Consider the following 16,224-nt stretch of genomic DNA (forward strand, 5'->3'; position numbering starts at 1 on the left):
CTGTCCCTTTGATTGGCCGCATCCACCACCAGGTTTTCTGGGGCCAGGTGGGTAAAAAGGAACTTAAACCCCTCTGCGGGGACATAGTACTTCTTTTCAGCACCCTTGGACATGGGGACAACTGAGGCAGGGATTTGCCACAGGGCCTTAGCGAGCTTAAGGACCCCGTCGTGCACGGGCAGGGCCACCCTTGATGGACCCTCTGACCCTAAGACACCAAAGAGGGGATCCTCCTCCTCTGATGGCTCCCTGACCTCCAAATTGAGGTTTGCGGCCACCCTTTTCAGGATCTCTTGGTACGCCCTGAAGTCTGTCAGCGGCGCCCTGTGGTCCCTGGAAGCCGCCTCATCAGGGGAGGAGGAGGAAGACTGTGGGTGCTTGCCCCTTTATTGACGGGGCCCCATGGAGGGTCCCTCCTCTGGGTCCAATTCCTCGTATAAGGAATGGCCCTTGCGCTCTTTGTGTAGCACGGGGGGGCCCGACTGTGCTGCTGAAGATGGGACCGATACTGTGCCCTGTCCCATATGAATCCCCCTTGGGCCCCAATAAGGTCATTGCCAGGGACCCTGAGGCCAACCCGGTGCTGGCACCAGCTGCTGTGGGTCCTGGTGGCGTCGGGTGTCCTTGCCCTTCCAGCACCCCAAGCCAGGGGAGTGGTGCCGATGAGCCCATCTCTGGCTCTTGCTGCTCCTCGCCGGGAACCAGCCCCTTGACGACAAGGAAGAGGCAGACGAACGTCGGTGCTGCCGCAAACAGGGCCGATGGGAGGAAGCACGCTCCGATGAACTCGAGGACGACGTCCATCACCTCAGCACCAACGACTTGCAGTGCCGCTTGCCCTTGGGGGACCGTGAGCAGTGCCGTCTGTAGCCTCGCGGTGCCAAGCCTGACTCTGAAGACTGGGAACTGTGACACGCTGAGGTGGCGAAGTCCTTCAGTGCCGGGCTCTGTGCCGGAGATTGGGTCCGGTGCCGCGAAGGGCTCGGTGTCGGGGTCTGGGAGCGGGAGCTGTTTCCGCTTCACGGGGTGGTCTTAGAGCAGAGCCGCCTTGAATGCGTTGCCTCTGGTGCCGTCCTCAGTGCCGCGGGAAGGATACGCTCGACGAGTCAGACTTGGAGCTGTGAGGGAAGCTTCCATGCTCCACCTTCGGCGACCATCTGGCAGGAGACTCTTCCCGTCGGGGGTCTGAACCAGCCTCCAGGGGCAACCCAGCATGGGTTTACCCCAGGACACCAGCCCTCTCTCCCTTGGTGGGGAAGAAGGGGCAAGAGGCATGGGCATGGCCATCAAGGCTCGTGCTGCCTGGCAAGCCTCGGGCATCGACGGCACCTGCAGGGGCGCTTCCCCACCCCCAGGAGACGGGGGAGGCTCCCTGCTTGGAGATGCAGGCACCGGAGCATGCTCTACAGGCTGTGGCTGATGCAGCTCCGCACTCGACCCTGCCTGCGCAGACGGTGCAGGGGAGTGTGAGTGCTCCGTGTGTTGACACCTCTTCTTTTTCGGCACCAGGATGGTCTGCGTCGAGTCGATTCCAGTGCCAGGGGAGCGCTCTGCACTGAGGAGACGCTCAGTGCCGAGATGGAACGCGGCAGCTGTGAAGCTGGTCAGAGCGCCGCTTCCATCAGGATAGCCTTCAGTCTCATGTCCCTCTCTTTTTGAGTCCTGGGCTTGAAGGCGTTGCAAATTTGACACTTTTCCCTCCGATGCTGCTCTCCCAGGCACTTGAGGCAGCGATCATGAGGGTCACTGACTGGGAAAGCCTTGCCGCAAGTGGCGCAAGCCTTAAAGCCCGGTGAGGCGGGCATGGCCCGGCCCCCCTAAGGGCTCCTATTAAAACCTAAACTATTCTACTTAACTACTTAACACTTACTCTACAAAACACTTAACTAACTATACACAACAAAGCTGTAACAGGGAAAAGTACTTGCAAGAAGCAAGACACGTTCCAGCAACCGTCACGGGCGGAAAGAAGGAACTGAGGGGCCATAGGGTCGGCGGTGTCTCACATACCACGGCATGAGCGCGGTACTCCAGGGGGCGCCTGAGCCGACCCTATGGGGTCCACTAAGGGGAAAAAAGTTCTGGGAATCTGTGCACGGTGGCGTGCACTCACCTATATTGGAATGGACATGAGCAATCACTCAAAGTAGAATGCCACATTTATTCAAACATATAAATCATATTACACACACACACACAGCCCTGATCATCAACACAAATCCAAAGTTCTTACTATAATATAAATGGACTCTATTGCATTAATGGATTTGCTTCAACTCTGCCCATATCAATTTACTTCAAAGGAGACTTAAGTATTAGACACAAAAGCTAGTAGCATAAGCACACTTACCAAGTCTTGGTAAGCTTTTATAATGCATCAATGGCAGAGTCTTTTGGGAGTAATACAGTCAACTCAAACTCATGTCAATACAGATGCTATAGCACCACACAGCATCTCATACTTTGATACAGCAAGAACGCAATAAGCTGCCACAAGCCTGCTTTCCTAGCACGGCTTACGCATTACACACACTTATTTTCGTTTTCCCAAGCCACTAGGTTACCTAGGTGGGGTGTATACAGGTTGACCTTAACTAGATACATCCAGACTAAGATATCTCGAGTTAGCTATCTCAGTGTAAACACACACCTATTTTCTGGAGTGAAAAGACAAAGTCCGAGTTGGCTGGGCTTGCTTTGAGGTGGTCAAGATGACAGATATAAAAACATCTTAGTGTTCCTACCATTGCTAAAAATTCTCAGTACAGACAAAGCCCCTACAATTGCCGTCAGCCTAAAGTAAGTAAGACTTCATTAATCCCTACTGACAACAGCTCTTGCACATTTTGGAAATGCATGGGGGACGAAGACAATTCCACAATGGAAAAAGGGCTCAACCAAAACTTTCCTCCAATGTTTAAAATGCATTATCATGTACTTGTAAAGTGAAACAGAGATATAATAAACTATTTCATAACAGAATGAATAGCTTATTCATTGCTTTGATCATTACTAAGTCATTGGCATTTATGTTTTCTAACATAAAAATGTAAGGTGTTTACTTAGCAGCACAATGTACTCACGGCTGATCTTTCTGAATGAAAGAGACAAAGTTTATCTTTCTAAAACCATTCAATGTTTGAAAATATGACTGATGTCAAATTTCTCTTCAGAAACTTATCTAGCAAACAATATCTACTGGTTACACAAAGTTGGTGTATAAAGTTAAATATGCTCGGCAGTTGTAGCAAATCATTCCTAAATGTGGGTAACAAACATCAACATAAAAAAATCACCTCAGAAAATGCAATCCATTAAGCTATTTGTATTAAATACTTGGTCCTACCTCTGGTTTATCTCTGTGCGTGTTTACAGCTTCAACATTCAGGAATATAGATTCCACCTTACAACCTGTTGACAGAAATTAACCCAATAAGTATTCATAATATTTCTAAAATGGTATTGCTTTATTTAAAAAGTTACAGTAAATATGTGATCTAGCATTAAAAAAGATTATTCCTTTTCCTTCCCTCTACTTCTTGGCTTTCACAATTCCTTGGCTAAGTTCTGACTGTCATTGGCCTTACAATGAACCAACACCAGTGGGATCAATATTTATCCCAGTTGGGTGATGAATCCAGTTCTCACCATATTCAATCTCACATTCTTATTACTACTTTAACAAGACAGGGGAACGAAATAATTTACTTTGCCTAGCATCATTTTGGGGTTTTATTGAACATACACACAATCATGAAACTTCACATCCAGTTCTGTTTTGTGGGATATTTTTAGACATCTTAGTCTTAGCATCATATTGTAATGCAGAAGATAAATACTGACTTCAAATTTTTAACAACGGTGAATGTGACTGAAAGCATGTATATTTTAACTTCTGAAGACAAACTTCTTGAGGACAATGTCAACTTTGTCAAATTTCATGTGTTCAGTTGGTGAAATTACTAAAAGCAGGTTATACTGCACCTACCACTCACTCAAATACAAAAATCCCTCCTCATAGGCATATCCCTCCTCCTAATTTAGTCAATAGGCGCTAGATGGAGTCTCTATTACGTCTGTTTTCATATCTGGTATCTTAAAATACTGTTTATAACACTCGGGCTCCAATGTTCAAATACAGACTACAAAGTACCCAAAGCCACATAACAGTTCAGTGCAATTTTTAAAGAAACACTAGAATAGTTTGGGACTCGTAACTTGTACAATCAAATTTTCTAAAATATGAAGATGTCTTCCTTCTCTGTTACATACTTTCATATATCAGAACCTCCAGCACATCTGTCTTGCAACTTGTTATAAATTATTTGGGGCACCAGGTGTCACTAAAGTGAAGAGTTCTCTTATCTCATTTAAAAAGCAAGAATATTTTAGGAGTTCATTGCTATGAAGTCTATAAAAATTTCTTTTTTTCAGATCTGAATTCCCCTGATTTTCTTTAATCTTACTTAGATCTGAATAGAAGTCAATATGGATTTGTTTTTGTTTAAACTGGTACCCTGTTGTTTAGCCTTTTCCAATTGTATTCCATGGTGTACCTAAATTGTCAAATGATTTTTCTGGCAGCTCATTCCCAGATAAATCATGAGAAATTTCTCGTCATCTACAATTAACCTTCTGAACAATGATTAGCCATCACAGTGTACAATTAAACCATTATCCTAAGGACAATGTAATGAAGCACCTTAAAATAAAACATGCTGAATTAGGGTTCAGATGCACTTCAGAATCTAAGTAGTAATGAGTTTATGAACTATGTCTGGAAAAGCTACTATAATTAGTATTTATTGCATTTTATTTCTCATATTCTACAGACTTCTGGTAAATCTAAGTTTAGATTTACTGAAAAACAATTTAATTGTAATAACTGTTAATGAAGTGTTTTACAGAAAGAAGGGAAAAATGCTGGGAAGAAAAAATTTATTTTTTTTAAAAGGTGTGGCCACTAATAAATGCCTCAGAAAAAACAACCAGAAAAATCTTTGGGGGTAAAAGTTTGACAATGACCAAACTCCCATTTTATGTGCAACCTTCAGAAGTTGGTTATTTTTAATTAGCAGTGGTATTACATCAGTGCTCAGAGGACCCAACCAGAATTGGAGCCCCAGTAATCTGGCACTGTACACACACAGTCAAAGTATGTTTGCTGGTGGAGTTGGTGAAATATCATCTGGACTAAATAAATGAATATACAAGGGAATGTGTCCATCTTCACACACAATAATTGATGTTTTCATATCTCCATTATTATACCCTTTTCTGGTGTAATCAAAACCAACAAATACATATATGCACATTCCCATTAATTTGAAAGAGAGTTGTATGCATATATAAGGGCAGAATTTGGCCCTCAGTATTTACATAGATTTAACTATTTATTTTTACAATAAAAGGAAATTTGTAAAGATGTTGCATGAAAAAGTGTTTTGACTAAATAATTTCACTAATATTGGGAAAGAAAATTAAATAAGGGCTTCTTCCTAAAAGTATACTGGAAAGGATTTCAGTTTATGTATCTTTACTTTAAAAAATAAAATCAAAGGTGGAATTTAATAATAGTATGTTTACAAAAAAAAATTTTTTTTAAACTTACCGTAAGCCACTGGGGTTAGCTTTAAGACAGTATGGAGTGGGCACTTGAGATAAGGCAGTTGTTCTGAAAAATTGAAAAACAAAAATACATATAAAACACTCAGGACAAGAAAATTGACTTAGCTGTCATGTTTGTTATATTAAAACTATTAAAAAAACTTTACTTTCTAGGTGATACTGAGACCTGTTTTTTTGGTTGGGCAGAAAAACGTGTGTATTCAAGACTGGAATTGTTGCATATAAATCACACACCAGGCATGCAGAAAAACAGGTAGGTCAGCCATGAAAAAAATTCTCCTAGCCCATTCACCCAGGGGAAGTAACTTTTGACATGCAAGTGAATTATTGTTAGAATTTGCTATCATATTAATGTCTCCATCATGGAAAGGGTGAGCTTTTGTGCCTGAGCTGCATAAGTTGCCATGATAATTTGCAAGGTTCAGGTGGACCCATTGTATCAAAACATCAATACTGATTAAGGGCATGTACCTGCAGTCTTGTCCAGAAAGTAAGCAAGCAGACAACGCATAACTGCTTGGTGACATATAACAAGGACATTTTCCTGCCTTTCCAGCTCCATAATTACTGGCTCCAGTCTCTGAACAAGATCTTCATATGACTGGAAAAACAACAGCATATTGAGCAGTCAGAGGCTTCCTTAGACAGGAATTACTGTAAAGTCGGAGGAAACACTAATGCTACTTGTCTTATAAACATTATATTAAGACATCATATTGACCAGAAAGAAGGGTTAGGACACCAGTTCTATATTTTAGTGAGTAAGATCAAGAAACAAAAGACCCACATCTATATAGTGCATTCTGGGGGGGAAGGAGGGGTTGTTTATCAATTTTTACTGTGTAGAAGAAGCGGCTTAATCATTAACCATTATCTCTAGAGTCAAATCATCTCCCAATACTCTCAAATATAGAATTATACCATTAACATTAGTTTAACATTCCCTCTATTTGCATGATCTTCTATACTCTGATGGACTTTTACTCATACTTTCTGTTCTTTTTTTTTTAAATTCAGTTTCCCATTCATGCACTATCCTGTGCTGATAATTTATGGCCTGATCCTTCCAATGGGAAAATATCAAACCTTTCATTATTAACTTGGTTTCTAGGTTCTCTTCCATCTTAAAATTTTCTATTCCAATTCAGAAAAGCATCTCTCTTCAGGACAGCTTTTAAGTATGTCAACTAGAAGTCAATGCAACTTAAGCATCTGTTTAAAGTGGTAAATGCTGTCTTGAACAGAAAGATTGACTTAAGTACACACTAAGGAAGACTGAATAAAAGTCAAAGGGTGGTTTTGTTTCTTTGTTACTTTCTGGATTATGTTTCTGGATTATGCCTGCTCAATTAAACTAAACATAAAAAATAAAAACCCTAAGCACTGTCTCATCTTTTTGTCAGTTAACTCAGTTAAACTCTTCCTGTTTGGGTCATCTTAACCACAATTATTTAACTTCTGCAAGAAGATCATGGGGGTGATAACATTTAGGTAGCTGCTCTATACTGGCCTCTTTTTTTGTAATGTTTAGAGACTGACTGATACATAAGTGCCCCTGTTGCCCCTGTGCTTAAGTTATTGCTTAAACAAAAACAAACATATAACCTTTAATCGGATGTTAATTTGTTGATCTGCTATCCATATTGCACACAAAAATAAATAATAATATAAACAATAATAAAAATAGTAAATTTCCTTTATTATTAAAATAACTCCCTTTCTACTGAGACAACCAAAAAGCCTGGGTACTGTATGGCAAAGGAGACTCAACTCTCTTTAAGAAGAGTTGCATCAAGTTGAATAGGGTTTTAGATTACTTGGAGTTCTGTAGAAATTAATGTAAAAGAGAGTGACATCCCTAATCATGCATGTTGGTCTGAACACTCTATAGAAAAGACAACATTCTCTATCAAACTCTGTACATATTTTCCACAGAGGCTACCCTGTCACCTTTAAAAGACTGTCTTCTCCAGAAGACTGTTATAAGCACAGTGACAAAACTCTGTAAGGAAACTTTCACTGCCACTGCCCACTCTGTACCCTGTTGCTTTCACAAGCAACAAATTTACTCAGACACATAAATACATTTAATAGTTCTTGCATGTATGTTAAAGCTAAAATATAAATGGCATGAACTGTTCAGAATTTTATTTATTTTGGTTTTGGCAACAGAAACACTGACTATATGGCAACCTGATAATAATGAATGACTCATCTTTGCTGTTATCACCAAAAAATAAATTTCTTCTAAGAAATTAACAAAATGGACTCATCACTAAGAGCAATGAGACAGTTTGAAATGTTTGTTAATCTTTCAGAGGAAACACTGACGTAAAAAACCATCAGTCCTTGTTTGAGAAGATTAAAAACTTTTCAGTTTAGTGACTATGTAATTACTAAATGGATTAGTCACATCTAGACGAAAACACTTTATCACAAACCTATTCTGGGCATGACAATCACTCAAGACTACTGATGGAAGAGAGCATCAAAGCTTTATTTAGGTACCAGTAAAGTTCACAGCACTTTTCACAAACATCAGAACAGGTGTTCCAATTAGCTCAATTCACTGCTGCCCTGAATCCTAATCCCTTAGCATACAAAGTTAGACCATGTGACTATCCATTAATTGCTTCAGTTTAATGACTTGATATTAGTCTCCTTATAAAGCTGCTAGCAGGTTCATTTTTGTTACTGAAGTGCAAGGTTTTTGTTAGATTACAAAGGAGGCCAATGGGTCTACAGCTTTACACAATACTGAACTAAAATGTTTGTTATTTGTGATACTAATCATACACAAAGATGATTATTATGAACAGCACTCTTGATAGCACATATTTGTATGTCTAACAATAAGAAAACCTGCTCAGTTTCCTTGTGAAACAACCAGACTATCAATTTAAAAATCATGGTAAACATAAGAAAATCCTTCAAGGTGTATTTCTGAATATGAATTTTATTTTAAAATAAAAAACCCCATAAACCCACACAAACGGTGTATTTGGCTAAAATATTTTGGCTAAGTAAGATTCACAAGCTCCCACAGTCCTTCAACCTGGCAAGGAAAACAACCCAATTTTCTTCAAGGTAATTACTATTAGTTCCCACCCTAACCAGCATCTTAAGAAAATATGATGCCCCCTTAATTTAAAAAAAAAAAAAAAAAAAAGAAAGAAAGCAGCAGCATACCTCCCCCTTCGGGTATCTGTATCTGTACTTGTCTTGGTCTCTCAAGGCAAATTCAAGAGGGTAGTTTTCCTGAATTTCTTCATATGTCATTTCTTCACAGACTCCCTAAGATTAACAAAACCAAAAGGAAGGAGAGTCCCGTAGCACACCATATGCATGAGAGCCATCAAGCCCGGGAGTACAACAGTAGATCTTTATCTCCAGTCCCCACTAGGGCAGATTAGGAGTTTCTGTGCAATTATTTTATTAATCCTATGGATGGCCTAATCATTGACATAAACAGTATCAATGTCAGAGACATTCTGAGACAGCGGAATATTTATTACCCACATATACTGCTTTTATCGAATGCAGGCTGTCAATAGGATGATGACAATAACTCCCAGATAAGAACATCCCAACACACACTTGACAGACAATGGGGAAAGCTATTAGCTTCAAGGATGCTACATGCGGTCTCCAAAGAAGCTTCAAAATGTGTAAGTGGCACTTCTCACTTGTTTACCTTTGTAGGGCAAATATTAACTAATTTTCTCGCTCTCCTAACACTACTGAAATTTTGAACCTAGAATTATAATGAGTGTTCCTTTAATTGGTCAGGGCCAAAACTCAACTTAATGGCATTTCTCTGTTTGCCTGTAATGGGATAACCTTTGAATACAATCTATTCCAAAATTTCAGGGAACATTCTAAATATCAATGGGCAGAATGCTAATGACTTTGTGAAATATCAGAAAGCCAGAAGGGTGAAATGGAGGAACAGGAAGAGCTACCAGCTTTCACCAAGTCTGCAATTGTCTACATATCAAAGAACTGGTCGATAGCAGCCATTAACAACTTCCAACCTAACAATACTCTCCCCCATCCCATCTCAACTCTGCTCATGGTCCCAATAGTTTAAAATGACTTATCTCCCAGAAAGTGGGGGGAGGGGGAGGGAGGGAGACTTAAAATGGTGAGGAGGGAAAGGGGGTTGGGAGAGAGGAGAGAAGAACACTACAGAGCCCCTAACTTGTAAGGTGGGAAAAGGAGGAATGCAAGGTGCCCGTGCTGTGTGCAATCAGCTCAGCCTACAGAAGAAACAAAATGTGTGACCCTTTAGTTGGATATGGTTTAAATGAGGAAGACAGTCCAAGTCTAAATTCATTAGGGCTCCTTTTACTACAACTTTTATCACTGTTGATGTTGAAGGACCATAAGCCTTCTGATCTCCAGAACAGTAACACCAATTATCTTCTAATCCAAACAAGCCCTATTACTGCACAATAAAGTACTCCCCATCCCCCACTCTGAAACAACCACTTTCTTGAATATTTACAAAAAGGAAACCCAGGAGAACTTACTGCATCTATTTCATTCAAAACCTTCCACTGTTCATAAGGCACTCCCAAAGCCTCTGCAGTCTGAATTGTCCTTTTCATCTGACTGGTCCAAACTTTCAGATCCTTGATGTTTTGCTCATTAATGAACTGCGCCAAGCTCTTGGCAAACTGAAAAGATATTAGAGGTTGGACGAGGGATCAGTGCCAACATACTGCTTCGACTTGGAACCCAATAAGTTATTGCCTCTTACTGCAAGCTCATTATGTTACTTTAAAAAGGCTCTTCCCTAAACTTTCCCTGAGGAGGACAGTTTCTACTCAGCAAATGAAAAAAACCACCAACAATCCTCTTTGATTCCCTTCACCAGCCCCAACACAGCTTCCTCTTCCATCTTCACCTTACAAAGGTTCACAGGTGCCCACCAACTAAGGAGCTAAAATCAAAATCAAACAAAAATAAGGACTCCTTGATAAGTGCTTTGACCTTATGGTTAAACTTAAGTTCAGAAAAGAAGAATGAAAAGAGAAGCCACATATGAAGAGCCAATACAAAACTACAATGCAACTTGCCCACCCAAATCTCTCTTAGCCAATTGCATGACATCAAAGTAAAAGGGTTATTTATATTTGTTACAAGGAAAAGATAGTGGAAAGAAAGGAAGCTGTAAGAGAGAGTTAACAACATAAGAACAGCCATACTGGGTCAGACTAATGGTCCATGTATTCCAGTACCTTGTCACTGACAGTGGCCAGCATCAGATGCTTCAGAGGGAATGAACAGAACAGGGCAATTTCAAGTGATCCATCTCGTCATCCAGTCCCAGTTTCCGGAAGTTGGAGGTTTAGGAATATCCAGAGTACGGGGCTGTGTCCCTGATCATGTTGTCTCCTAGCCATTGATGGACTATCCTCCATGAACAATGCCAACACTCACCCATCCATGGTAACTATTTGTATGAAGTCACTTAATAAAAATGCTCTTACCTCTTTCCCCCTAAAGGACAACCCAGTGTCTCCTCCTATCCTTCCTTTTAGATTCAGTTCACTTTCTCCATGTCGACAGAGGTAGATTGAGCGAGGAGTTACATGGATATTCATGAGGTAGTAGACAATCCGGCTCTGGATATGGTCCATTACTCTATTCACAAGGTAACTCCTTCCAACATCCATGATTTTAATATAGGAAAGATCCCTTTCAAGGTAAACAAACAAAACTCATAAATCATCATTTGGTTTCCTTTCTCCTCTAACTTGCACCAAGCCCCACCAACAAAAAAATCACTCAAAAACAAAAAGGCAACTGCCAAAGAGACCACAGATATTGCACAAATCTTCAGAATATGAAAATATAACATTCATTCACAAGGGCTAATCCTCACTAAAGAACCTCAATCTTGATGCATGGCAGTAGAGTACTGTAGACAGAGATGCAATGAACTCATGCAAACAATTTATATTCTTCTCACACTAAAAATTCTTCTCTCTCTCATGTCACTCCACTCTGTACCACTTCACTTGTGCATTGCCCTACAACTAGATCCTGCCTCCGAGGCTCAGCCCTTTGTTGGGAGGGAGTTTTGGGAGCAGCCCCAGGAAGAATTCTGACTTATTCAGTAAACCTGACACCATTCTGCAGATTACAGCTGCTGCTCCCCACAGCTAGTCTATGTCCAATGGGTAAAGAGGTTTGAACCATGGTCACATCCACATGCCTCACTGACCTCTTCTAAAAAGGCGAGGGTCACCAGAAGAACTAGCAATGTCCCCAACCACACTGTGGATGTCTCCTTGGCTAACCCTACTCCCACCCAAATTCTCCCCACCCACACAGGGCAAACTGTAATCTGGCCCATATTGTCCACTTCTTTATTGCCCCTTTCCCGCAACCTCCACCAACTCATATAGTTGAGATAACAATTTTGAGCAACATTCACCATAGACGAAAAGTGTGTTAACACTGGTGAGCCTAAAATTAGCTCTGTTGAGTTTTGCACTTTCAGCTGAGAAACCACATGATTTAAAAAAAAATCTATTATTAAAAGCAATGAGGGACAACCAACATCACTTATTCTCAGAAAGCATTCACTGACATTAATCACTACTGATGTGCACAGGCACAAATGTCATGACTCTTAAAGAGATGATATGCACAGATAGATCTGACTGAAGCAGCTTGTCATTGCTTATGGTCAATTACATTAAGGGTACCTCTTCATTGATGGCAGCAAATTCACCTCCGTCAGATCAATCTATCTGGATTGATTGAGAGGTCAGTGAAGACCCGCTCAATCAATCGGAAAGTTGATGTGTTAAAACCACGCCCTCAAGTGGCACAGCGCAGTGAAGACGCCGCGTAGAAGAGGAGTTATGAAGTCAAAGGGAGTTACCCAAGCTACTCTGTGTAGCTTGCGTAACTCCCGTCGACTGCTGCCGAATTTGAAGGTAAGTGTAGACCAGGCTTAAAAAGGTATTTTTTCTGCATGGCACAGCCACAAAACCAATAATGGGAAATTTACCCAGGGGATGAGTACAGCATAAAACCCTCAGACGACAGATTGAGTGCTGGTTCTGGGACATACCATGACAAAGGAAGAATTCTCTACAGACTTTACAGTCCGTATTCTTACAGAATTCTTTACAGACTCTACCTTAATCTCAAAGTGTAATAAAAGTGAATGGTGAGTACACATCATTTGAATAGTACACAAATTAGTTTGGAGATCAAATTTACTAACGCTGAAGCATTGAAAGTTGCCATACGGATTTAAGAGTCTATGTGACTTGTGCTCTTAAATCACTTAGGCCTTGTCTATCCAGAAGAAATTGACCAGCAAAGCTATTCCGGAATAACAATTCCACTATAGCTATCCCACAATAATTTAGCTATTCTGAAATTCCCCCATGTGGACACTATTTTGAAATAAAAGTGACTTTATTCTAGAATGATTGTGAGTGGAGTAATAATTCTGGAATAAAGCACTTTTATTTCAAAACGTAACAGTCCACACAGGGATGGGTAAGGTGGAATAGTTATGTCAGTCAATTTCCTCATGTAGGCAAGCTCTTAGGGCCTTTGAAAATCTCTCTCTAAATTGCTGATGGACTGAAATAGTCAAAAATGGTGACAGATTTCCATGACAAGGAGACTGCGTACACACTCGTTAAGGCAATATCATGACATAAAGTGGCTGTGACCACAGTATTATTCTGCCACTTACTTGTCTAGAGTTTCATCTAGCATCTCATAGGAGTTCTTGTAGCACTCTATTCTTTTCATGAAGTCTTCTGTAGCTTCATCATTGCTACAATCAACATAATCAGGACTGCCAAGTTTCACTTGCTATTTAAAATAAAGATAAAAGAGCACACACAATTTCTTTCCCATTTTAAGAAAAGTTTAAAGAAATTTTAACCAAATTAAAATTTCTGAAAATTAAAAATGTGGGTCGCACCAGATGGCTATTTTTAAATCAAGACTAAACTCCGTACTTACTACATATACAGGTGGGAAAACAAATGAAAAGGAAAACGAGCTGATATTTTTCTTTTAGAAGTCCTGTTAAAATAAGCCACTTAAAGCACAGCTTGTTTAAAGATATGATAAAGTAAAAACAGAACTCGTGTGAACTCAACTGCCAAATAATTTTTCCTCTTAAAAATGATAAAAGATAACATTATAAAAAAAATAAAGTGAAAGGGTATAGCTTTATATTACTCCCCTGAAAGGACATTCTTGTTCTGTACTTCAGCAAGACCAATATGAAAGGAGAGGGAAAAATTAGATTAAATGAAAAGTAACATTAAAAAAAAGTCATCTTTTTCATATGGCTGAATTTAGAGAAGCTATGTCTCCTGTCTTCAAGCAATTTAAGAAAACCTTCCTATACTCACCACAATGTTTGCAGCAATGACCTCTGGATCTACGCATACTGATTCAACAAAGAACGTCTTTATTCCAAATAGGAAATCACATGTGAGGAAGGAGGGAAAAAAGGAGAGACATTAGAACTGCCCTAATAACTGACAACACAAACACACAGGTTCCACCAGTTTATGTATTGAGCCTTGCTAATTATGCCATGCTTCAAACATTCCTATGTCCACTTGGGATGGGTCCTACAGGGTACTCAATGGACCATTAAAACTTGAGGGTGCTCTGCACTTTGCCACATCAGGTTGTATATTTTTCCCCAGCAACTTTCAGTAACAGAAGCTCCTTTGGAAAGAAAAATTCAGGTTGGTGGCAAAAAAGAGGAACAGGGTGGGGGAGTGAATTCAGCACTCCTAAAGGAATTGATACCTTTGAAATAAAAGCATTTTGGTGTTAAAAGGATCTCTAACTAATAGAGCAGCTCTTACATATAAGATGTACATGACATGCTTTTCCCAAGATCTATGAAGAATCTAGATAAGGAAAAAACAAAGATGACTACGCAACTGCTGAATGTTAAAAAAAAATCTTATACACAAATAAACTAGAATAGAAATAAAATAGAAACGTCTCTGTAAAAAACTCTGTAAAAAAAATTTATCAAAGTTACTAAAGGAAGGCAGTGATACGACCTTGTTCAGAATACAATTAGAACTAGGCAACGACAACCATATTTGGGTCAGTTATTGCTGTTACCTGAATAGCAAGGTCATGGACAGTCTACTGGAGCCATAACCTAAAAATAGGACTACTGATTAATTTCACCGGGGTGCAAACAGCATGATTTTCGGGGGGGCGGGAGGGGCGGAGTAAGAGGACCCGGGACGATGACCCACCTTTCTAAACTTGCTAGACATCTACTGACCAACACCATTTAAAAACTTGGTTGATGCTAGGCACTATTCTGATCAGAATGTAGCTAGAGCATATAAGACAAAATCATGCATCTGCATTAGTCAGGTTCATAATCACAAACAAACAGTTTAGCTACTGACTCACCTTATAGCCATTCTCCTCACCAAATCTGAAGATTGTTTCTCTGCGTTCTCGGGTTGTGTTCGTAGCATCAAAAACCTACGACAAATGACAGAGAAAGTATCATAGCAAAGTCAAAAATATTGCCACATCCTGACAACAGCTCTAAACTATCAATAAAAGTTTCAAAATCCTTCAAACTTTAAAAACAACAACAAATATACAAACAAAAAACCATAAACAGGAATAAGACATTCTCCAGAAACAATGCCAAAAACACTGCTGGCACTAGATTATTATGGCCATAATAATTTTGAAACAAATAAATTAGCATCTGTGTTGAGAACCTTCTTTTCTGAAGCATCTGTACCTATCCTAGTAGTACGCATCAATGAAAATGTCAAGTTACATTTCTGGAGCGGTTTTCACACTCAAAAAGTGAAAGCAACACAGAGACCAACAATCTAGTTCAATACTGCGGATGACTGAAGCTGGAATTTTTAAAGGTGCCAAATGAAAAGCCTCACAATATTATTCACTTCAAGAACAAACATGATGAGCATGATCTCAAGGGATCCTGTTCAGCTCTCTTCTACTTATGCCATGTACCTCCCCACACATTTCAATAGATGCATATACTCCTCCTTTTGTTTGAACTGTACAAAAGAGGCAAACTTATTGGGTTTCCCTGTAGAAGTTTTCCAGCTGTCAGAAGCTTTTAGAAGCTAGATAAGATGGGAAAACCTCCATAATAGTTAGTGATTGTCCATATAAAAACTGATAAGCAAGTATGATGTAAAAAGTGGTTCTGACCATAATAAATGGCATGAATTATATTCCATTTATAATGACTTTAGAAATCATATGAATAATTTTCTTATTCATAAGCAGAAAATACAAGGTAAGCATTATTGTGAGATAACTTCACATATCTTGGGTGTATCGCAAGACAAGTGACTAAATGCAAAGTAGCTTCAATCACCCAAATAAACTCTATTATGCAAACTTTCATGTTTGTTGAGACTTCCATGGAATGGTTTGCATTTTGCAATTTCTTTTGATTTTTAAAAATTGAGCATTTAAAAAAAACCCAAAAAACGGTCCTTCAAACAGTATGTGTTTATTTTTCAAAGCTCCAAATAGTAGGATAAAATTTAGGTTCCTCTACTTACTTGGATT

At 39.8% G+C, this 16,224-nt stretch overlaps 1 protein-coding gene across 6 annotated transcripts in view; it reads right to left on the reverse strand.

The window, feature by feature from the left end:
- The window catches only part of PFKFB4 (6-phosphofructo-2-kinase/fructose-2,6-biphosphatase 4), a 93,812-nt gene that overhangs the window by 15,085 nt on the left and 62,503 nt on the right, over positions 1 to 16,224 (reverse strand). For all 6 annotated transcript variants that reach the window (XM_067568126.1, XM_067568127.1, XM_067568129.1 and 3 more), the window contains 9 exons: positions 15,070 to 15,144; positions 14,031 to 14,087; positions 13,358 to 13,479; positions 11,124 to 11,331; positions 10,161 to 10,307; positions 8,818 to 8,922; positions 6,100 to 6,229; positions 5,612 to 5,674; positions 3,347 to 3,411 (listed from right to left, as the gene is read on the reverse strand). In XM_067568126.1, the coding sequence (XP_067424227.1) occupies positions 3,347 to 3,411; positions 5,612 to 5,674; positions 6,100 to 6,229; positions 8,818 to 8,922; positions 10,161 to 10,307; positions 11,124 to 11,331; positions 13,358 to 13,479; positions 14,031 to 14,087; positions 15,070 to 15,144 (972 nt within the window). The remainder of the gene's footprint in view (positions 1 to 3,346; positions 3,412 to 5,611; positions 5,675 to 6,099; positions 6,230 to 8,817; positions 8,923 to 10,160; positions 10,308 to 11,123; positions 11,332 to 13,357; positions 13,480 to 14,030; positions 14,088 to 15,069; positions 15,145 to 16,224) is intronic.

Source organism: Emydura macquarii, unplaced genomic scaffold (genome assembly GCF_026122565.2).
Source record: "Emydura macquarii macquarii isolate MOO-44397 ecotype Brisbane River unplaced genomic scaffold, CSIRO-AGI_Emac_v2 contig_2846, whole genome shotgun sequence".
NCBI classification, from domain to species: domain Eukaryota; kingdom Metazoa; phylum Chordata; order Testudines; family Chelidae; genus Emydura; species Emydura macquarii.